The 24,134-nt window shown below is 41.8% G+C and overlaps 1 protein-coding gene across 1 annotated transcript in view; it reads right to left on the reverse strand.

Annotated features, from left to right (window-relative positions):
• Window positions 1–24,134, reverse strand: part of DOCK10 (dedicator of cytokinesis 10) — a 269,566-nt gene that overhangs the window by 61,585 nt on the left and 183,847 nt on the right. Inside the window, 12 exon segments of the mRNA XM_030325753.1 lie at window positions 406–519; window positions 3,906–3,975; window positions 6,432–6,550; window positions 6,986–7,078; window positions 10,242–10,328; window positions 10,704–10,825; window positions 11,019–11,142; window positions 15,228–15,320; window positions 17,475–17,540; window positions 18,043–18,230; window positions 20,293–20,372; window positions 23,311–23,433. Coding sequence (XP_030181613.1) covers window positions 406–519; window positions 3,906–3,975; window positions 6,432–6,550; window positions 6,986–7,078; window positions 10,242–10,328; window positions 10,704–10,825; window positions 11,019–11,142; window positions 15,228–15,320; window positions 17,475–17,540; window positions 18,043–18,230; window positions 20,293–20,372; window positions 23,311–23,433 — 1,279 coding nt within the window.

Below are 24,134 nucleotides of genomic sequence, written 5' to 3' on the forward strand. Positions count from 1 at the left end.
GGATGCATGTGTTTTTCAACATTCTAGGGTCAAACAGTGGTGGCTCTGTCCGCTTCCTGTCTGTTGTCAGTGTATTCATTAGGACAGCATTAACCCTTCTGTTGGTACATTTCCTCTTACTATCCCTAAAAACCCAACAAACTTTATTTTTGCTACAGTGAGCATTTTTGACTGTTTCAGATTATTAATGGTCGTTCGTTTTTGTCTTTAGGCCAAAGGACTTAACTTGGGCCTATTCTAGCTCAATATGACGTTTATGCTAGAAACTATAAGAGAAATGGCCTATGAAAATCGATGAGTCCCATCACCTTCCGGGAGTGGGAGCAAGCCAGCCCTTGTGCTAACAGTGAAACTTGACAACATTTATTGTTAAATGTTAAATTTAATTTCATTTAAATTCTTTACCTTGAGGACGTGCTTTACTGTTGGGGTGTCATTGGATTTCAAAAGACCAGTCACATTTTTAGCCAGCTCCTCATGTATAGTTCTCTCCTTGCATGCCCTGGTCTTGAACACGAACTGAAGAAAATCCAAAAAGGGAAAAAAGTTAAAGACTTAAAAAAAAACCAAAACAGAAAACCGGAGTTTCCACAGTTATGTTACACGAATAACTCATATGTCAAAATTATCTGCTCATGCCAGATTTTGTCATGAAATAAATGAAGGCCCAATGATAAGAGGAGTATACAACTGTTCCTATTTAGGGCTTTGCACAGGTAGGGCTTGGCTCACCTAAGCTCTCCTTGAAACTCTTTGTGTAGAAATCAAAAGAAAGAGTCAGAGAGCAATTTAGCAGGTTCAAGGAAACACGGAGGGCTTTGACCCACCTACTTAGGACACATTTCCCCTTCTCCTTCCTTCCACTGGTAACAGGTGGCATGGTAGCATTTCTTCATCCTGAAAGGGTAGAGCACCCACTCAAATAGCCAAGTGGGGAAGCAGGTGCCTTCCAGAGGCCAGTACGTGAGCTCCCCACACGCCCAGGTTCTATCATGTCACGCTCAGACACAGCTATCAAAGGGTTCATGAACATCGGCCATCAGTAGGATAACAAATGTTGCTTACTTTTTTTCTCTCAAAAGACTGGTTTTGGTATGCACTTCTGAGCGCATGAGACGGTTTTTAGTTTTCAGGATCCCTTCATATATTTTAAGGGTATCAGTACCAATTTATGCACATATTTTAAATATAAAATGCTCATCACTGAATTGTAACATTTTACTTATGAGTAGGGTTAGCCTCAGGGAAGGTCATTTCTTCACAATATTCACCACTCAGCCTTCGCTATCGTCAAGAGTGGAGGCAGGCAAGAAACTCAAAGCAAAGGAACATTCACATTTGGATCTATCATTGTTTATTTGAACTTTGCAGCTCATTGTCACCTAAGTGGCCCTGATGGAGGCTGACTTCTCCGAGCTCATCCCAGAGGAGAAAGACAAAGCTAAGAGATGCATGGAACTAGCTCAAATCCAGAGTAGTATGATTTTTTTTCCCTCATGAATTACCACTCATGTGAGGGTAATATCACTCCCAACTACCTGGTCCTATGCCCTGTTATTTGGCCTCGACAGCATTACAACTAGCCCTGGGATATCCTTATTTTAAAATTTTGGCTGGAACATGTCAGTGCCATGAATTGCCATAACCCATGGCATTTAATTAGATTGGCTTTAGACACCCATCTTTGAAAAAGACATGGTGCATGTGTGTGCATTTTGGATATTGTAGATGGGGTGAGTTAGCAGCATTTAGCACCACTGAACTTGAAATGGTGTTTAGTTTGCTTCTGAATATACATAAGTTCCATTGAATAGCACATCTTTCAAAGATATAAAAGCATATATTGGCATCGGCCCATCAGTTTTCGTTATGCACCTAGGTATGGGGCTTAATATCTATCTGCATGTTAAGAAATTCTTTTTTCCCACCGAGGATAAAAAAAAAAAAATGAGACTCCTTGGTCAAGGTCAGACAGTCAACCATGTATTGCAACAGGAGTCCAATAACAGAATCATAGAGCTGGATATTCATCTGGTTCATCCTCACTTCACAGGAGTAAAAATGAGGTCAAGCGAGGCTGATTGCTCTAGTTAACTATTTAACCTCGACTAGAATCTAATTTCCCACTTGCTAGTTTAGTGTTTTTTCTAGAGTAAAATTACTGTTGATACTATTTATTAGGGTGTGCTCGCTGTAGATATGTGAAAGTATTTTATAAGATATCTTTAGGAATTGTTATCAGCTTGGCATTCTACTTAGGTATATTCCTGAATTTCAACCACTTCAAAGCAAACTAAGTATGCAGTCTCCTGTATTACAAAATCAAATGGTCTCATCAGGAGATTTCAAACATCCTGGTCAAAAATAAAGACCATATCAGGATGCCTTCCCATATAGCTTTCCAAGAGCATCACAGAATGAGTCTGAGAGCTGACTTATAAGGGACTTGCCTTGGCTGTCACAAAAATAGTCACAACATCATGGGTTCTTAATGTAATTTTCAATGATCCCATTGGAACAAGGCAAATACTTGTGTTGAAATGGAGATGCCTTTGTGTAATAAGGACTGGGGAACTGTTTTCTTCTTAGCCCCTTTGGAGATTAAAATGGAAAACTCAGGGTAAGCACTGAGAGAGTGAAAGTCCTGTAGATGATTCTGTTGAACGTAAATTCATCAATACCTGCTCAAAGTACACTATGATTCTGTCTCAGAGAACAAACTAAAAAAAGAATTTGTAGGTCGAACTGGCTTTCCACAACTGAAATGTACATATTATTGGGCAAAATTATACAATAGGGAAATAACTGTGAAGTGGCTGACTATTTTTGGCATATGGACTATTGTAAGGAAGGGAACAAGTCATATTTAGGTATTTGGGGAGATTATCTAACATTTCTGGCAGGTAGAAAATATGCAGATCTAAAACCGCCATGAACAAATTCCTCACCGATGGTATCACAGAGGGGTTCCCTCCAGAATGAAATTTCACGGGAAGTTTTGTTTTTGTCTTTTACACATTTCTAGCACAACCGCCCTTCCCCCCAATTCTTCTCTAGTCACCTTTCTAGACACCTAAATTATATAAGTATATGTCCATTTGTATATATTAATGGAATACATTCTTTTAATTAAAAAAGGTCTGTGTCTCAAAAAGATTTAATCGTATGCATTAAAAAAAATAGAAATTTAGCTCCTTTACGCATTAGAAAGCAATATGAGGCACTCTTATTCATGTCTGGATGGATTCTTTCTTTTCATTCAAGAAGATGACATTTAGGCAGGAACTCTAATGTGCAAACATCATCACAAGTTCACTGGCATTAAGTCACAGGCCAACGGGAAATGAGAATATGAACATGTCCGAGTGAACACTTGGCGAAGGAGGGCTGGAGGAAGCAATGCACAATGACGGAATGGGCTAGTGGATCATGCCTGAGGATAAAGGACTTAACATACCAGAAGCAGGTACAAATATACAGTAACTGGGAAAATGAAATAATGCCTGAGAAAACAATAAAAAGAGCTAAGAAAACATTACAGAAGAAACACAGAGCATTCAACAAGCCAACAGGAAAAATATTCCTTAAATATACACAGGAATTGCATTTATTTGTAATGTTGACTTCAAAAGGGCAATACTTTTTCATTTTCTCTTCTCTTTCTTTGCTCTTCCTCCCCGTATAAATCTTCATTTGCACATGTACATGTTATTTATATAGTTAAAGAGCACGTCTGGGTTATCAGAAGAGATGGGGTTCTAAGTAGCTAAGGGGAATGCTTGATATTACCGAGGGGAAGCCCCATCCAGCTAAAGGGAGAAACTTCCCACTTGTTGCAGACAGGAAATGAGACAAACCACACAGCACGAGGGGATATGCCCAGTGTTCAAGTGTCGATTTCATACCTTAATGTACGACTGGATGGAGTGGTCCAGCTGTTCCTCATGGCACTTGGCCACGATGTCGGTCAGAACCCTGGAAAAACAAAACTTCAGTGGCCTTTCTGGAGAAGGCGGGAAAATACCACTTGGGTTGTCACTGGTATGTTCCATAAACTGGGTATTTAATAGATACTGAATGAATGCATGGACCAATTTCAGATACCTCCTCTCATCCCCCAATACAGGATATTTAATATCCCTATTACCTATTAACTATTTCCAACCCTGAAATCTCGAAACACTAAGATAGAAGTAATATCTTATGGCTGCAATGTCCCACTGGAGACTTCTATGGCTTGCCCGTTTGGAGACACTGCCTTCTTGGAAAAGGGATCAGTTTTAGTACCTGATTAAAACTCAAGACGTTTAACTTCCAATTGATTATCATAGTCCATTTAAGAGGACCTTTCCTTTCAACACAGAGGTGCTACACATGTTTTTGAGGAAAGCAATGAGGTTAAGATTCAGGGTTTTGTTTTTTATTTTCCTCCTTAGCTGCTGAGTTTCTAATAGTAGCAGTGGTGTGGGCTGATTGTTTTCACATGCATACCGCCAGTTGCTCTATGGCTGTGACTGATGTTTTAGAATGTCTCAGATTTTCAACAGATCTATCCACCGAAATATTGAGGAGTCTTGTCAACAAAGACCCATATATTCATACTGGAAAGAGCCTCAACTGAAGGTACAGTTGGGAACTTTTACTCTGGGTCCAGAACTGGCTCTCATGGAACGATTAGGCATTAATTTTTCAGAGCTTCAGGGCTCTACTTTAAAAATGAAAATGAAGAGGGACGCCTGGGTGGCTCAGTCAGTTGAGTGTCCGACTTCAGCTCAGGTCATGATCTCGCGGTTTGTGAGTTCGAGCCCCGCGTCAGGCTCTGTGCTGACGGCTCGGAGCCTGAAGCCTGCTTCGGATTCTGTGTCTCCTTCTCTCTCTGCCCCTCCCCCACTTGTGCTCTGTCTCTCTCTATCAAAAATAAATAAAATGTAAAAAAAAAATTAAAAAAAATAAAAATGAAAGCGAAGATAAAAACAGAGAGGGAGGCAAACCATAAGGGACTCTTAAATACAGAGAACAAACAGGGTTGCTGGAGGGGAGCGGGGTGGGGGATGGGTTAAATGGGGGATGGGCATTAAGGAGGGCACTTGTTGGGATGAGCACTGGGTGTCATATGTAAGTGATGAGTCACCTGGTTCTACTCCCAAAACTAATATGACACTGTATATTAATTAACTTGCATTTAAATATGTAAATTAAAAAATAAAAATGAGGCTAAAGACCCTCATTCTGGAAGAGGTTAATAATATGCTTATGAGTTAGGAAAGTTCTGGACACATTTCAATGTTAACAGCAATTTTTCTTCCTAGAATTCTGTGACTAATATTTTTAAAACACTGAACATTAGAAATATATGATCCTTTAACTAACTTAAAACGGTATCTTTATAGAGAGGAAATTATGATTGTCAGAGTCATTAGACAGATTAGTAATGTTGGAAGAATGTAGCATAGACAAATTTAAAGTGAGAACAATTTAAGAAAAATTTTTAAATTTTTTTTTTTTCAACGTTTATTTATTTTTGGGACAGAGAGAGACAGAGCATGAACGGGGGAGGGGCAGAGAGAGAGGGAGACACAGAATCGGAAACAGGCTCCAGGCTCCGAGCCATCAGCCCAGAGCCTGACGCGGGGCTTGAACTCCCAGACCGCGAGATCGTGACCTGGCTGAAGTCGGACGCTTAACCGACTGCGCCACCCAGGCGCCCCAAGAAAAATTTTTAAAAAAGTCTAGGGTGAATGCAAAATGGTACAGCTACTCCGGAAAATAATTCAGTGTTTTCTTAAAAGCTACACATGCAATTATCATATGACCCAGCAATTGCATTGGCTATTAATCTGAAAAATAAAATCTTGTGTTCACCTAGAATCTACGAAAAACTGGAAAAATCCCCAGCTCTCTTTCATATCTATCTATCTATCTAAAATTTTAACAGATTAGTAGTTACCAAGGATAGGGGTGGGGATGTGATGTGATGTGATGGAAGTAACTGTGGCTATAAAAAGGCAACATGAGGGATTCCCCGGGTGATGGAAATTGTTCTGTATCCTCATTCCACCAATGTCAATATCCTGGTGGTGATACTGTGTTACAGTTTTGCAAGATGCTGCCATTGGTAAACTGGGTAAAGGGAACATGGGGTCTCTCTGCATTATTTCTTATGACTGAATGCAAATCTCTAATTATCTCTAAACAAAAAGCTTAATGATAAAACAGAAGAAAGAGTAAAAAAAAAAAAGGTCTAAAACTTTATCCAAATGATACTAACAAATGACTTGAAAGCAAGAAGTCAAGAGTGATAAATACTTAAGATTTGAGATCTGTGTTCAAACGAAATGCAGGCACACTCGAATAGTGGTCATTCTCTTGCAATCAGTTTGGTGCAACCACGGACTGTAAGGTCTCTTCTCCCGAGACCGTGTGATAGATACCTGGTCACGGCTGTGCTTATTTCATCTTCCTCGTTCTGTACCAGCACCTTGAACAGCTGATTCAAGATTATAGGCAGAAAACTCATGATTGTGTGAATCTTTTCCACATTCAGTAAGTTCTGTAGTAAATTGGTAGGAAAAAAAAAGGCACCGATGAATTTTAAGGCACATTCTGCTGCTGTTTTTTTAGAACTCAAATATGAACGCTGTAGCTCACCTTCCTTTGGCTTCATTCTTCATTGGATTTGGCAAGGCACACAGGCATGGGGGTGATGTTGCCAGGGCACTTTATATAATTACTTAATTTAAAATCAACTGATTCTGATTTTCAACCGTTTTTCTTTTGGAAAAAACCCCTGATCTCTGCTAGTTTTTTAAGCAACACACAAAAACCAGGCACTGAGACATAACCATTTACTCTCTGAAATTGATAAGGCATCTAAAAATCTTCAAGGGCAGTAACCTCTTAGTTTGCTACTCGCTGGAAACCGTAAAGACCCCTTTCCCCCATTTCTACCTTGGAGACACTGAAACTGTTTGCAGGTCACTGTTACCTTACAAGAGCGGATGAAATTCGAGGTAGGCGACTGAGACAGATCTTTCTCCCTTTTTTGGCACTGTCGGAAAAACGCGTTCACGTGGGGATCCTGAAACAGGAAAGAAAGCGTTTATTTCCGGTGACGCAATCATGGCGATGGGCAGTGCGAGTATTTCTGTAGAACCGACGCATCAATGAGCAGGTACTTTATCAAGGACTGAGAATGAACGCTCTCGTTTCCGCTAGACATTCTGGCACACTGAAGGCTCTACCTGGACCACCAAGCCTGCTTTCGCTCTTATTTCTTCCTCATAGGTATGTTTTCCTTCTCAGCCACATGACAGTGACTGGAGAAGCACTTTCCTTGGCTCTGTTCCCCTCATCATTTAATTTAATTTAATTTAATTTCACTTTAATTTTTAAATGTTTTTGTTTATTTTTGAGGAGACAGAGAGAGAGAGAGAGAGAGGGAGAGAGAGCAGAGAGAGGGAGACAGAGAATCCAAAGCAGGTTCCAGGCTCTGAGCTGTCAGCACAGAGCCCAATGCGGGGCTTGAACTCATGAACCGTGAGATCATGAGCTGAGTGGAAGTCGGATGCTTAACCGACTGAGCCACCCAGGTGCCCCCTTTTTAAATTGCCTTCTTGCATCTTCCTGGTTTTTCCACAGACTTCTAGATAGTTTTCTTACATATTTCTTAACACACAAGAGAGGATGTACTCTTAAGATGCAGAGGGACATTTGCAGGCTTAAAATGTCTGAGCTAATAAAAAATGAGGAAGTTCACACTAACCTGATGAGATAAAAATGACTCGGACCCTTTGTTATGGGGGGAATTATGTTCTCCCACAATCCATACATTGAAGTCCTAACTTCCACTAACTCAGAATGTAGCTATATTTAAATTGTTTTTAATTTTTATTTCTGAGACAGAGAGAGACAGAACGTGAGCTGGGGAGGGACAGAGAGAGAGGGAGACACAGGATCCGAAGCAGGCTCTAGGCTCCGAACTGTTAGCACAGAGCCCGATGCGGGGCTTGAACTCACAAACTGTGAGATCGTGACCTGAGCTGAAGTCAGATGCTTAACCGACTGAGCCACCCAGGCGCCCCAGAATGTAACCGTATTTAAAGATAAGCTCTTTAGAGAGACAATTATAAATTTTAAAATGAGGCAGTTAGGGTGGACCTGATCCAGTATGATTGATGTCTCTATAAAAGAGGAGATCTGGACCCAGAGACAGACACCAGATGTGTGTTGGCACAGAGGGAAAGACCACGAGGGGACCCAGCAAGAAGGTGACCACCTATGCACCAAGCAGAGAGGCCTCAGAAGAAACAAACCTTGCTGACACCTTGATACTGGACTTCCAGCCTCCAGAACCGTGAGAACATAAATTTCTGTGGTTTAGGCTGCCCAGTCTGTGGTGTTTTGTTACCGCAGCCACAGCAAACTAATACATCCTTTCATGCTATTTCCTGAAGAAGGTGGCAGCTTGGAGATTCTCTAAGTTCTGAGCTGAGGTAAGAGTTATACAGTCAGAAAGCGAGACACAGAATTTTAGTGAAGATACACATTCTGGATGTTTCTCTGGAATCTGTCGATTCTAGAAGCGCATCTGTGACTTGGGTTTCCCTCAGGGTTCCCTCTGGTGTGCGTGTGTGTGTGTGTGTGTGTGTGTGTGTGTGATACTTTCAGTTTCACTTCATTTATTCATCTATTGGACAATCACTTACTGCAAGCTGACTCTGTGCCAGGCCCTTGGCAGGTGCGGAGGATGGAGGGCCAGGAAAACCCAGTCCCTTCCATTACGCCAGGGAGACTGGCACCATACCACAATTTCAACACATAGCTACTTGGTCACAGTTAGGTAAGTGCTTCACAGGAAAGCAGGGTGCCATATGGGTGTATGACAAGATGGCGGGGCCTGTCTGGGGGGTCCGGGAATGGGAGGGGCTTCTTTGAGAAAGTGACATTTGAGTCTGGGTCTGAAGGATGGGTAAGCGCTGACCAGGCCCATGTGGGGAGGGGAGGAAGAGAAGGAGGGACTGCCTTCCTGGCCAGGAGGGCTGAGTGTCAAACGGGACGCTAGGCAGATGGGAGACACGGTGCAAGAGGGGGCCTGGGCGGTTGATCACTAAGGTAAGTCCTGTGCTTGAGGAAAGATGAATGTATCCCCCACAGGGCAACGCATATGTGGGCGGTGGAAGGGGCGGTAAGAGAAAGGTGAGTGGTGGTGAGTCAGACAGACACCTGGGCTGCGGGGAGGAAAGCAGCCGGGAGTGTGAGAAAGAGACGCTGGTATTCTGAGGTACAGAAAGGCAGGATTGGGTGGGGAAGGACCGTTGTGTGGGACTTGCCCCGGGGGGGGATGGCATCAGAGAGCAAACGGGTTTGAAGTGTTTGGGTAGAGGACTGGGCAAGAGGGCTAAATCTGGCTTGAGGAACCAGAGGTCACCGAGGGAAATTCTGGTCCGTTATGTGTGTAATCCCCGGATTGTTTCATTTTTTTTAGCAACCAAGTAATTAGCAACTCACGGAGAAATCCGTAGTCTATATACTTGTAAGAATCTGCTTTGTAATTTATAATTCGTCATCATAAAAGTCCATATAGTGTAGTAAAATAAACTGCCAGGCAACGGAAGGGGCGAGCCTGTGGTAATTTAGCAATGACTGTAATTACAATTGGAGAGCATTCTGAAGTTCCTGAGATATTTTCACACGTGGTTTCTCCTTTCGATCCTTCCCCAAACCTTAGGTAGATTTTATCGTCACCATTCTCCTGATGACAAAAATACTGACTGCAAGGGTGGGGTGGCCTGTGCAGGGTCACTGAGGCCGAATTTGGCCGAGGAGGCCCTGAGACGCAATTCTGCATTTGGAGCGGATGCCTTGGCATTCGGAGCACTGGATAGGCCCTGGGAGTCAGACTTAGTTTTGAGGTAAAGATCCAAATTCTTTCATTTTAACCTTCGCCATTTTTAACACATGGGTGTTGTCTGTGGAAGCAAACCATATTTCAAGGAGGGGGGTGGGCATCAACCTGACAAAGACACCTCCGATACTCTAGTCCCTGGTTCTGGAGGGTTGGGACATTCTCTCTCTCCTCGGAGAGGCATAAAATTATGCTGCAGACATTCTTCCTTGGCAGTTTTCAGTCACCTGCTCCCTGACAGAATGTGACATGGGGAGTCCCCTTCCATGAATACAGGAGCCCCCCGCTGATCGCACGTGTTGGGGCTGATGCTGACATTTAAGGACAACACGCTCACCTGAGTATTCACTGTGGACACCACAAATGTTGACACTCTGAAGAGCGGCTTTCCACCGTCGACCCACTTAATGTCACTCCCGCCATGCTGTAAAAAAGGGCGCGTTACTGTCGCTGCGGCAACTTGAGAAAAGAAACTAAACAGGTTATTTAGCTTATGTTAATTGGCTGTCCTGACCCATGACATCATCTTCCATGACTCTAGGGATGGGAAAGAAAAGATGCGAATATAGTTGGCAATATTGGGGAGTGAGACCGTTATCAGCAAGTCATTCTAATAGATCATTTCTCCTGGCCAGAAACTAAACAAGACGCTTGAGATATTGTGGGGTACATGACTCATCACTACGATGGATACGTACACCGTGGCCTTTGGGTTAAATTAAACGGCAGACAGAAGATAACCTTGTGCCATGTAGCTCATGTATTTCTTTTTTCCCTTACATTATACATCACTCAATACCTTCCCACTCGCAGAATCTTGAACGCTTAAATAATTAGGAGGCAGGCTTGTTGCTATTGGGATATTGTACTCTTGAGAAGCGATCTGATCATGTCTCATCAGCGGAAGCCAAGCATACCCAACTGTGCAGAGGAAGAACAAAGAGAAAACTTCTGAGTACAAACCTCCGTGGTGAGGACCAAAAACAAAATTATGAGTCACTTATGAATATAAAACTTCACTAAAAATTTTAATAAATCATAGCTTTAAAGTACTCCCCAATGCAAGTCCCACAGACCCCATGTGAAGCTGTCTCGGAATGCTGCCCGTCAGTACCTGATGTTTCCAGAGTCTCCTTTTTCTTGGCGTTAGCCTTGGCATTTATGTCACAAGTGACGTGATAAAAAGAAAACAAAATATGGTGTTTCTCATGGAGCTGTGTTGGGAGCTCGATTTTCACCTGCGACGAAAGAGATCATAGCTGGACTGAGATTAAACTCATTTGCCTGGGGTCAGGGAAAGACACAGCATAGGCACCTTGACCTTTTAAAAATTCTTTTACTGAAACTGAGGTCCATGTTTCCTACTTCGTGGTAGAAACATTGATTTGACTCTCAATGAATATCTATCCTGCTAACAGTCATGTGTTAAGAGGCTGATATTTTTACTTCTTTACTGTGGTGATGATGATAATTTGGAAGGTGTAGTATTTCTCATTGGATAATTTAGCCAGTAGAGAATGGATTAAACACACACACACACACACACACACACACACACACACACACAAAAGGCACAGATTGAGGACCTATCAGCAAGGCACATACGCTGGGTGACCTGAGCCCTTGCCTCGCAGATTGTGTGCCTGGACCAATGAGCATCACTTGGGGGCTCATTAGAAATGCACCCTCTCGACACTACCCCAGACACGTGGAATCAGAATCTGCATTTCAATAAGATCCCCAGGCGATTCTTCATAGGTACGCTGCTGAGAAATGTGGCAGTAGGAAATGACGTAACTTAAGCACAGAATCTATCCCTTTTTGAACCTAACGAAAAAAACACTTACGAAATGTGTTATCATGGTGACTAAGTAATGAGCTGTTTTGTGAAGATGTCATTCTGTAGCTACATAAAGAATACTTCTGAATAAATATAAAACATAAAGTTGATATATGTTAAAAAAGTACTTAGGAGAATACCCCATGTTCTTAAAAGGAAATGTTTTGACACCCTCTATATTTTATAGTGCCTTTCAGTTTCCAAATCTCTGCCACATACATTGTCATTTAATTTCTCCCAAAGCCTTGTGAAGTAGGACGATGCACATGTAGGCACCCAGTCGAGAGATGTTACAGGGGTTTGACTCACGAGGAGTATGGTCTAATTAGCAATAAGATCGTCTGGACGAGAAACCATGTGTTTTGATAACTACTTAAGGCTGGAATCCCAGGATCTCACGCATGTTAAGCTACATTCAACTCAGTATCAGCAACTAGGTAGTTTCCAGAATAGTCAAGCAATAAGGTGATAGAAAGCCATGCAAATTATCTGCCGGCTCATTTATTACACTCTCTGTGCATCTACCTATGTAGCTAATATGTTTTCACATTGTTCAGGAAAGGATTTACTACACTGGTTTTGAAAATGGTATCCCTCAAACAGCAACATCAACATCATCTAGAAACCTGTTCTAACAGGTATCATGCAACTTCTCAGGCCCCGGTCCAGACATATGGAATCCAAATATCTGGGGTGGGTTACAGTGATCTGTGTTGTAACCGGCCTTCCAGGTGATTCTGATGAATGGTAAAATTTGAGAGCGTCAGAATTAGAATGGTTTACAAGCTTACACATTCTTTATATGCCCCTGTGCTAACCTGGTAACAAAAGCCAATGTACGTTGAAGAGCATACAATAATTAGTTACGTGCCAGGAAGAAATTTTCTTTCTTTTTTTTTTAAGACAACATAAAGGGCATATGGGAACGTAGTAGGTTCTCAAGAATTCCAATTAACTATTAATGTAAACATCCTTCACTCAAATACTGCAAATATTTACGTTATACTGAGAACAATGCCTTCAAAGAATTTCTATCAATTTTTGCAATGAATGCAACTTTAGGTTTGAGTCGGCACTGCACAGTTCACTAGGCTGTTCATTATGTATGTGTTCTCCTGTGGAAAAGTTCATGGCTTTTACAAGAATTCCGGGAAGCACATGAGAGCAAGAGAGATTAAAAGCCAGTGTTAACAGTGAGAACATCCTTAAAAAAAATCTTAGATGTCTACAGAGAATCCATCTTTCAGATGGATTTTTCCAAGGGGTCAGCCAATAAAATAAATATTCTGTAATGTGGTAATAGCCCTTTACCTTAAATTTTTTTCACTTCTGTCTTGAATCTATAGGGAAAAAAGTTTAAGTGCATTAAATGGATGTGGAGGAAGGAGATAAGGTGAAGGGAGGTCTGTGGTCTCACTGAGGTTCCTTAATTAGTTTAAAAATGACTGTTGTGGACTAAGGTGTGGAAGGGAGAATAGCAGCTCCCCCCAAATATGTCCTCCCTGCTCTGATATCCAGAATCTGTAGACACACTAAACGGGATTTTCGAAAGGGATGAAATTAAGGATTTTAAAATGGAAAGGTTGCGTTGGAGTACCACGTGGGTCCAATGTAATCACAAAGTCCTTATTGGAGGGAAGTTGGAGTCAGAGATATGAGAAGGGAAGAAGTCAGAGTGACGAAACATTTGCCGGAGAGTCACCAGCCAAGGCCTGCAGAAACCTCTAGAAGTCAGGAAAGGTGAGTCAAGGAGTCATCCCTAAAACCTGCAGAAGGATTGCAGGCCTACTGACACCTTGATTTCAGCCCCGTGGGACCCATTTCAGAGTTACAACCTCCAGTACTGGAACATGGGTTATTCTATGCCACTAAATGTGGTGATTTACTATATAGAAGCAATAGGAAACTCATAAAAAGATGTGATATTTTTAAACCCAGACACTGAATCAGCAGGTTGCATTACACCTTTGCTTTGCAGTCAGAAATTAAATTTAATCAAAGTTTGTTTATCTGAGTCTCTTTATAACACAAGCTGACCTGTGTGTAGTAATTTATCACTGGCCTGATCAGTTTTGTCTATTTTCTAAAGTTTATTGATTTATTTTGAGAGAGAGAGACCATGCGTGGAGAAGGAGCAGTGAAAGAGGGAGAGAGAGAGAATCTCAAGCAGGCTCTGCGCTGTCAGCCCAGAGCCCAGCGTGGGGCTCAATTCCACAAACTGTGAGATCATGACCTGAGTCAAAATCAAGAATCGGACGCTTAAGCAACTGAGCCACCCAGACACCCCTCACTTAGTGCTTTTACGTGTCTTAGAGCAGAGTGGCGAAGCTTCAGGCCCCAGAGTCACATGCCCTGGTTTGAACTCTGATGATCACTTATTAGTGGTGTGCCCTTGGCCAAGTTACTTCTCTGAGCCCCAGGGTCCTTATCCACAAAGTAGGAAGGTGTGAAGGTTAATTTTATGTCAACTTGACTGGGATGCAGAATGCCCAGACAGCTGTTGGGACATCATGTCTGGGTGTGCCTGTGAGTGAGGGTGTTTCTGGAAGAGTGGAGCATTTGAATGGAGGACTGCAAAGCAGATGGCCCTCCCCAGTGCGGGTTTTCGTCATCCAATCTGATGAGGGCCAAATAGAACACAATGGCAGAAGAAGGATGAATTCCCTCTCTGCCTGACTGCTTGAACTAGAACACTGATTTTCTCTGCCCTTGGTGCCCTTCGTCTCAGGCCATCAGACTTGGACTGGGATCTACATCAGAGGCTCTCTGGCTCTCAGGCCTTCGGACACTACCGCTGGCTTTTCCAAGGTCTCAGCCTTGCAGACGGAGCATCACGAGACTTCTCATCTCCAGAACAACGTGAGTCAATCCCATATAATAAATCTACCCATCTGTACACATCGATCTCCCCCTACCCGCTCTGGTTCTCTGGAGGACGCTGTGGGGATTGGGACGATGCAAATATGGAGTATGGCATGAGGCCTGGCACATAATAAGAGAGAGAGGCTTAGGAGTTGGCCAGGGCAGGTCTTGTTCTATGCTACATTTAGAGCCGAGGGGATCCAAGATCACTTGGGTTCACATAGGTCAGCAGCGAGTGTCGGCTCACACTCCTATCTGTTCCTACGTTCTTTCCATTATGACCCGAAATGCAGCTATTGATTGGTAAAGCTATCGAACACAATCTTGATTACACTGACCAGTGAGATAAAAGAAAAAAAATATTCTCACTCAAAAAGAACGATGCCATAAAGATATCGCATTTTCGAAGGGCAATCCTACGCGGACATGTCTGAATTTGCAACATAACTCCCTGAACGACTGTCAGTGAATACAGTTTCTAAATCTCAGTGAAGCAAACCACAGTCAAGGCAGGCTCTCAGTCTGAGACGTGGTCCAGAGAGTGTTTATCTTGGTGAGTTTCCTGACCCACTCACCCATCCTGTGAGGAGCTGCCGGGGGCTGTGGAGGCCTGGGCCTTACCTCGTCAGAGAAATCCGGATTCTGGGAATGGTGCAGAACTGCTGTGTGGGCAGCTGAGGTGAAGAGAGGCCCTCCAGGTTTTCCATAAATACACTGTTTAAAAAGTTATGAGGTGAATAGTTATGAGTGTCTGAAATTAACCCCGAGCACACACACACAAATGTCACAACCCTTCAGTTACCAATCCTGGAACAAAGACGAATTTTGTGACACCTTGCCAGGCTTAGCTGACATCTAATTAACCTTGAACTTCTTTCACCTGCTGCCTTGTATTTATGATACCAGGGTGCTGCTGAAGAAAATGTGAAGCCTTTAATTCATCATGCAGCCATTACATCAATGCTGAATCCCTGAATCAGTTCATTACCTAACTTTTGATTACCCAGGAGATAAGAGCTAATTTGTTCCATTCTGATTCCTGCAGGATGGCTTTTGGAAGGGGCCCACGGTACCCAGCTCTCGTTTAGAGTCCAAGGCAGTGAGTCCCTGGTGGCCGTAGGTCTGGCTGGACCCCAGTCCCTGACATGCCAGCTCGCAACCAAGAATTCTGAGGTGGAAGGATAGGGCTGGTTCCAGTCTCCACCATATTGCGTTACTATTCTCTCCCAGCCAGGGGATGTCATATGGCACTTCCTAGGCAGCTAGCTTAAAAGCTCCCTTCGCCCAAGGATCAGGGTCCCTCTTCTGCAGCCTGCTGATCTCTGCGTGATCCTTTTTTTTTTTTTTTTATTTAAAAAAATTTTTTTTTCAACGTTTATTTATTTTTGGGACAGAGAGAGACAGAGCATGAACGGGGGAGGGGCAGAGAGAGAGGGAGACACAGAATCGGAAACAGGCTCCAGGCTCCGAGCCGTCAGCCCAGAGCCCAACGCGGGGCTCGAACTCACGGACCGCGAGATCGTGACCTGGCTGAAGTCGGACGCTCAACCGACTGCGCCACCCAGGCGCCCCTCTGCGTGATCCTTGAGAACACAATGAAACACGAGACCCACACACCTGCCATTGCTAGAATTTTCCCCTTCAACACTGCACTAGCAGGCCTGCTGTGCTTTCCATCTGGCCGTTGCCTTTGCTTGCTTGAAAATTCCATTTTGCTTAGTTTGTCTCTCCTGATGCTCACTAATGTTACTGCGGAACTTGGAACCTGCAGATACCGATGGTGGCTCAAGACCATTTTAAAGAACTCTTTCTCTGCTACATTGACTCTTCTTCTTCGGAATAATGCTGCAAACCTCCTCGGTACCGAGAACAGGATTGGTACCTGACAGAGTGCTGTAAGAGATTATCTCAGATAACTGCAGGGGTGAGTTAGGAATTCGCTTTGTCCCTCACTATTTCATTCCTCTGACTCCTAGAAACTGGGAAGATCTGGCCACAGGCCCACCGAAAAGAATTATCCTCTCTTTTTATGGGTTACTCTTTGTTGTTTGAAGTCCCTTACAGAAAAACAGTCTACATCAAATGTGAACTTTGAAAAATGACATCCAGTCGCAGTATGCAGTTTGTATAAACCGCGTGGTCTGATGGATCTTACTAAATCATGCGATCAACTGCAGGGACCGACTTTCCAGAGCCATTTCCCAGCTCCTTGGTCTCTGGGCCACACTTCCCTTCCCTGGATGTGGGCATCCCACAGGCCCGCTGCACCAGCCATCAAGCACGTACACAGCAGCCCTGCCACACAGGCCGCATGAGGGCCCGCTGGGATGTGGCATTTGAAGTCAAGGATGCGGAATTGAGAGGCGGGCTAATCTCTGAAGAGGGCAGTCTTCTAAAGGGGAATCTTGCATTTAGTCACACTAGAATGGTTTCCTTTTTCCCATATCGTGAAAAGCTAAGCAAGGCTACAAGTCCGGCCTTTCCAGTAGATGCAGTTAATGATGGCTATTAGATCAGGTACATTTTAGGAAATCTAAAACAGATGTATTGAATTGCTCCTCTTTCTTTTTTCTTTTCTTTAAAGTTTATTTATTTATTTTGAGAAGAGAGAGAGAGAGAGAGAGAGAGAGAGACAGAATCCCAAGCAGGCTCTGCAATACCAACGCAGAGCTGGACGCAGGGCTCAAACCAAAGAACCGTGAGATCGCGACCTGAGCCAAAGCCAGACGCTTAACCGACTGAGCCACCCAGGTGCCCCAAACTGCTGCTCTTTCAATCACATTCAGATAAAAAGCTCCTTGGTGGCAAAAAGAACCTGGGCACCTGCCCTCCCCCTGGATGCTGGGTCCCCGTGAAGACTTGGCTCACCTTCACGGGCTTGGCACCTTCTTCGTCGGAGTTTTTGAATTCAACGCACACGGTTATGTTTCGAGCCTAAAATTACGGAGAGGGAAAATGGAAATTGTAATTTCCTGTTAAATAACACCAAAAAACAATCCAAACGTCTAAAATAAGTAGCTTCTAATTAAATCTGAAAAATGTATAATACCCGACACTTTCTTGTGACATTATCCACAGTGTTCAGAAATAGCAGAAGGATTTGGAGATATTATTTAAAAGGAAGAAAAAACTCATATCAAAAGGAGGCAGGTGTGCTATTTTCGGAGTATCTTAAGAAACTGAAAATAAAAGAAGTCTAGAACAAAATAATTTAGGGCTGATTTTAGAAATGATTATTAATATGTTATAATACCATGCGTCCTTAAGCACCTTTAAGGTGAAACTCATCACTGTCCCTTATGAAGCATTTTCTGCAAATGGATTTTATTCCAAAATATTGACCTATGATAATTTGTACCTGAACTTTCAAAAAACCCTCTTAATATGGTCTCAATAGGATGCAGAGAGAGCATAACATCTTGGAAGTATATTGTACCTTGTTGAAACATTTCTGGCTATCATACTTGAGGTGCTTGGGGTAAATGTAAATTTGATTTTTGTATACTCTATAAGGACGACAATACTTTGTTGAGTCGTAAACAAATTCTTCCACCTCCACCGTGGGTTCTGGTTGAGCCGTCACATCGAAAGGCTTGACAGGGATAAAGGACGATGTTACACAGTCTTTAAAAATCAGAAAATAAGAGTTTGTCATTTAAGTTGATTGTTTAAAGTGAACAATACTTAACATATTTTAAAATGAATCCAGTTGAAATAGAAACTCCATTTGTAAAGGAATTTTTATTTTATTTTTTAAAGTTTATTTATTTTAAGCAAGAGACAGAGGGCAGGGGAGGGATAGAGAGGGAGAGAGACAGAATCCCAAGCAGGCTCCACACTGTCAGCATGGAGCCTGACGTGGGGCTTGAACCCATGAACTGTGAGACCGTGACCTGAACCTAAACCAAGAGTCAGACCCTTAACCAACTGAGCCACCCAAGAGCCCCAAGTAAAGGAGTTTATGTTAAGTTATGCTAGCATGAAAAATCTGTAGGAGGAAAAGATGACAGATAAGCTATTTAATATTCAAACTGATGTCTCAAAATATTGGTAAATCTTTTGGATGGATTTATAACTATTTTCTTTGTGCACTAGGCTTCACATAGAAAGTAAATTTTAGTTAATGATTCTCCAAGCACGTTAACCTGCGATTATAAAGATTAACCCACCGGCATTTACTGTAACATAAAAATAATACACATATTGATATATGACCAAACAAAACTTTGTCCAATGGGTCTATCATGGGTAGTACTTAATGGATTGATAGTAAGCTTTCTCTATGGAATGATTTCCAACACAAGCCTGAAGCCCCTCTGCGTTATTTGATACAACTATTCTATTTTTCTCTCCAGTTTTTACAATCTTTAAAAATCTAGCCTTGTAGGAACAGCCTAAGGAAAATACAAAAAAAGAACAATTTAAATTTTATAAATCAAAACTTATGTCACTAAATAGTTTGGAGGCTGATGTTGTGGTTACTGGAAGACAGGAAGGCCTTCTACCTTTCTTTACCCCATCTGGAATTTTCCTGTGTTCAAGAAAGCAAAATGGTTAGCTAAATATGCTTGGGAATCAGATTACATTTTTTTCCCCCAAAAACCAATTATGGTATTTTTATTATATGTTCAAGTTTCTCTAATGTCCTAAAGTCATTTCAAACAGATTATTTTAGCTTTCTCTTTTGTTATTTTTCTCTTCTACAGGTAATAAAAGACACATCCCACAAATCAGGTAGAGGCAATGGCTTAGTTTATTCTCTGCTTTTCCACCCCAATCAATATAAAAGTGATCTGGAGCCATGGCTTAGTTTAGAATGCTCACTTTATTTCAATATTAAAATGATTTGTGGAAAAATTATAAGAATGAAAAACCCCATAGTGTTAATGGGAACTCAATATCCTGCAGTAATAATCCTCTCTCTGTTTGTAGTTCATTTTAGGATGCCTTTATTCATTCTTTGCATCATTGAGAAAGTCACTAGAAGGCATAATCAGAAGTAACAAAACTACACGAACCAGTCTCACGCCTTGAGAAATAAATTCTGAGATTCTTATTTATAAGTCTAATAAAAGCTCCTTCTAAAATTCAGATTTTCACTGACATAAATGGGACTTTTGACCATATTCGGAGGAAGATACATGCTCTCTGGGTAATAACAGAGTCTAAAAATATTCCAGTTCTAATCACCACGTGGTCACTTGGGTGGCTACCCACGGTGTTCAGAGGACCCCTCTGGCAGCACAGTGTCGGGGGCCAGCCCTGTATTTTGAGTCAGAGGAACTGAATAGAATATAAATTCTCCCATTATGGGTTATTGCTTTATCCATCTATCTGAACCTGCCATTCCTCATTTGCTAGCCCTCCAGGGTTTTGAGGATTAAATGACATAATTTAATACCTTGCTGGATGCATGGTATTAAACCGGATAAATATTAGGTTACACTGAATATAGTTCCTCTCCTATCATACTTACAGTTTGTCTTAATGGAAAAATAAGAAGCCCCGAATTTCTGTAGAATAACGAATTCCATTTATCCCAAACTTTGAGAAAAAAACCTCCCCAACTACTATAATTAACCAACTATCCAACCAACCCACCAGCCCACCAACCCACCAGCCCACCAACCAAAAGGCCACTAACTATTCAGAACTCTACAAGCAAATCATGACATCATCATCATACTTGGATGCTCCAAAGGAATGTTGTCCACAGCAATATCCAGGCTTCCAGGGATGGTCTGCGTTTTGCTTATTCTGTCAGCCCTGTGAAAGCAGGGAACACGAACACACACACACACACACACACACACACACACACATGCACACACGCGCACACTGAATTATTCTAGTTGTCAAGAAAAAAGTCAACTGTAAATCTGAGCTTTGATAGGAGTAAACAGTAGGACCCTAAACACACTGGTGAAAGATTTCATTTAGCTGGTTTGATATTGAAAAACTAAAATTTATGTAATCTTGCAAATGAAAATAGAAATCAGTGAGGGCTCAAATTACAGGTATCCTGACGAATGTCTAGATTTATTTGCATCTATTTTGGATACCATGTACAGAAATGGCCACACAAGTACAAGAGTAAATAGAGAGTTTTTGTTAACAAAAAGTACTAGTATTTTAATGGGTTTAAGCGATTTACTTTCATGAGGACTCTTTAGAAGTCTTTTTTTCTTAATTTTTTTTTAATGTTTGTATTTATTTTTGAGACAGAGAGAGACACAGCATGAGCGGGGAAGGGGCAGAGAGAGAGGGAGACACAGAATCTGAAGCAGGCTCCAGGCTCTGAGCTGTCAGCACAGAGCCCGACGCGGGGCTCGAACTCACAGACTGTGAGATCATGACCTGAGCTGAAGTCGGACGTTTAACCGACTGAGCCATCCAGGCACCCCCAAGACTCTTTAGAAGTCTTAAGGGCAAGGGTGGTCTTTGCTACAATTGTTAAGTGGACGGTCTGTGTGTTCCCTCTTCACCAACAATCAAGGAGGACAAAGAGCCTTTCTCTGCCCTTGGTTCTTCTGCCTTCTCCCTCTTTTGTACCCACCCCCCCTTTGTAAATGTGTGCAGACACCCTCTCACCAAGTATCCCTGACCCCACATTCTCCCTTTCTACCAAAACCTTTTTGCCTATCCTCCTTCCTAATGAGATGAAAGTTGCCGATAACAGTTTCAAGTTAGGTCTTCTAGAAAACCTAATAGAATAATTATAGTGGTGGGTCAGAGCCAGCTCTTCCCAGCTTATGAGAGCGGCCTGTTAAGTCTTCAATTACTTTGCCTGCTAGTTGTTAAATACAGCCCTTATTAAAAGTGAAATTGTATCAAATTTCCATTAAACAAATTCTATGACACACCAAGGTAATAATGAGCAAAGTGATCAAAAATGATCAGTTAGAAGTATTTTACTACATGGTGAGATATCCATGAATCTGTCTGGTGGGAATGTTATACGATGGTGCGCGCATCTCTTCCAAAACCCATGTTCGGTGAAGTCCCATCGGGAGCTTGAAATCAGCAATGCTACCATTTACACGACAGAAATTGGCCATCAGTACAAATCTGTTTTTCCCCCTTGAGGGTCAGACAGTCAGGGTTTATCAGCACACTGTTGAGAATAAACACCACAAAGTGTGAGGGGTCTATGAAATAATTTAATGTTTTACCAGTAAAACTGCCAGAGTGATAATTTTCCTTTCTATACATGGACAATATGGGTTTTGCAAGAATATAATCTTCTGTGAATATCAGATTACCCCCAAACATTTTGTCCCTTTTGTTCTGCTCAGCATTGTAACTTTTCATACTTTCGTACACTGGCAAAAAAGGTAAAGAGGTAAAACACTATTCGCTCCCACTTAGTGGCTTCAGTAGCCTTTGGAAAGACTATGGTAGGAGCTTTGACCGGGAAGTCTGATGAAGTCAAGAGCAGGGGGCATCTCCTCATGTAAGGAGTGGTCTTGTAGGATCACAAAGCAGTAGTTTCCCCCAAGATTTTACCTTTCACCTTTATTTTGCTTTCTAAAGTTTGTATTCTTTTTTTCAGAATAAAAAACGAGCATTGGGAAAACTTCCCCTCTAGTTAAATAGAAACATATTCTCTACTGAAGATACAGAAGGTATTAGTTATGTTTGTTTCATAGTAATGCATTATTTGTGCTTTGGATAAACAAAATTAATTGACAGGAGATCGTTGATTCTTAGATGGGAGAGGTAGAGAGTTAACATTTAGGGATGTTAGGGATTGGGTATCAGGGGACTAACAGTTTAAGGGAAGTTGCTCGTCATGAAAGATCTTATCATCGCCCGACGTTGAATGCATGGTGATATTTAAAAGATGTTGTGGGTTTTATTAAGTTTTTTCTTCTTTTAGCACTAACTTTCACTGTGTTTTCCAAAAGCATTGGAATGACAGAAATATTATGAATTACTATAGTCACAGCAATGAATTTCTCTGTGCAATTTCAAAACATAGTTCTAAAATTCCTTAACATCCTTCCTAATTAGAGGCGTCTGTGTCTCTGTTATTTTAATCTGGGCTCTGTGACAGCCTGACAGTATATTAATGGCAGAAATGCTACTGCGAGAGTTTCGGGGCCCTGGTCCCGGGATCACTGGTAGTGATCCTTTTCTCTCCCTTGGGACACTTACTCTCAGAAGCCAGCTCTCTTTCCATGAGGAAGTGATAGTATCTCATGGAGAGGCTCCCAGGGAGAAGAGCCAAGGTCTCTAGTCTACAGCTCCCACTGAGCTCCCAATCAATAGCCAAGTCAACTTGCCAGTCATTAAATGAGCCATCTGGAATGTGGATCCTCTGGTTCCAGCTGAACTCTGCCAACTGATGCCATGTGCAGAAAAGACAAGCTCTCCTCTCTCAACCAGGCTCGAATTAGAGACTCATGCAAAATAAATGATATTACTCTTTTAAGCTACTAAATTTTGGTGTGATCTGTTACAGAGAGATAATAGTTCTCTGACATGGTTTTATGTTTCACACTCCTTCCATATGATTGTGGCAAATTTTCTTCTGTTAGGTCATTGAGGCATATGTGAAGTCATCTGTAAAGCTTCTACTTTCTGGGGGGGTTTGGCCATTTGAGAAATCAGGTTAACCAGGTATTGTTTATGCAGAGTTAATACATCAATAGTAGCAATGTAGCTGATTCATGTTAATTTCAAGAGTATCCCAACACCCTACCTTCTGTAATCTGATACTAGTTTTAGCAGGTCCTCGGTTGAAATCTTGCTACTTTCTTGTCTATACAATGGTGAAAATCTTGAGTCTCTGTCCACATTTCCCTGGTTGTCCTTAAATACTGATCTGAAAGAAAAGGATATTTGTTCAGATTGGTATGTGAATATTGTTTACCAGGTTGTGTTTTTAAGGTGACAAATGATTCAATTTCCCATCTGTAATGGAAGAAACTCCAGGAACTTATGAAATAAAAAGACAAAAAAACTCCTTAGACAAAAATTTCATTTAAACCCCGTATTTGTTGTCTTTAATTCCTTATTTTCAACTCAGTCTCTAGACAGACAGCAGCCCACCCATATTCCAACTACATCCATTTATGATTTAGTAACATATCAAAACTTTGGAGGATTGCGAGAGTGGAGAGGAACAGGTTAGTCCTTTTTTCATTACTTTCTGGGCAAGCTAGGGCTACTTTGATCTGGATGGTGCCATCAGAATTTATGAATAGTGAAAAAGGGGTAAGGTCGTACATGTGGGTCTAGGGGGCCAGGCTCTTGAAACATTCTCCTGGAGATAAACATGCCCACGCCCTAAATTTTAAGACACAGACAAAGGTAAACTAAGGAACACTTGAGTCAGAATCTTGTATTACATAAAGAAAGCACCATGAACATGAGCCATTGATTGTCTATTTCACCGGAACTAGACAGAGTTAGTTAAAACACGTAAGTTGTTTTTGTCCAAATAGTATAGTAATGTCAGGCAATACAAGCTAGTATACATAACATGCTTAATGTTAGCTTTTCTCCTTCAAAATTAATTATACT

The sequence above is a fragment of the Lynx canadensis genome, chromosome C1, assembly GCF_007474595.2.
Source record: "Lynx canadensis isolate LIC74 chromosome C1, mLynCan4.pri.v2, whole genome shotgun sequence".
Classification (NCBI taxonomy): Eukaryota; Metazoa; Chordata; class Mammalia; order Carnivora; family Felidae; genus Lynx; species Lynx canadensis.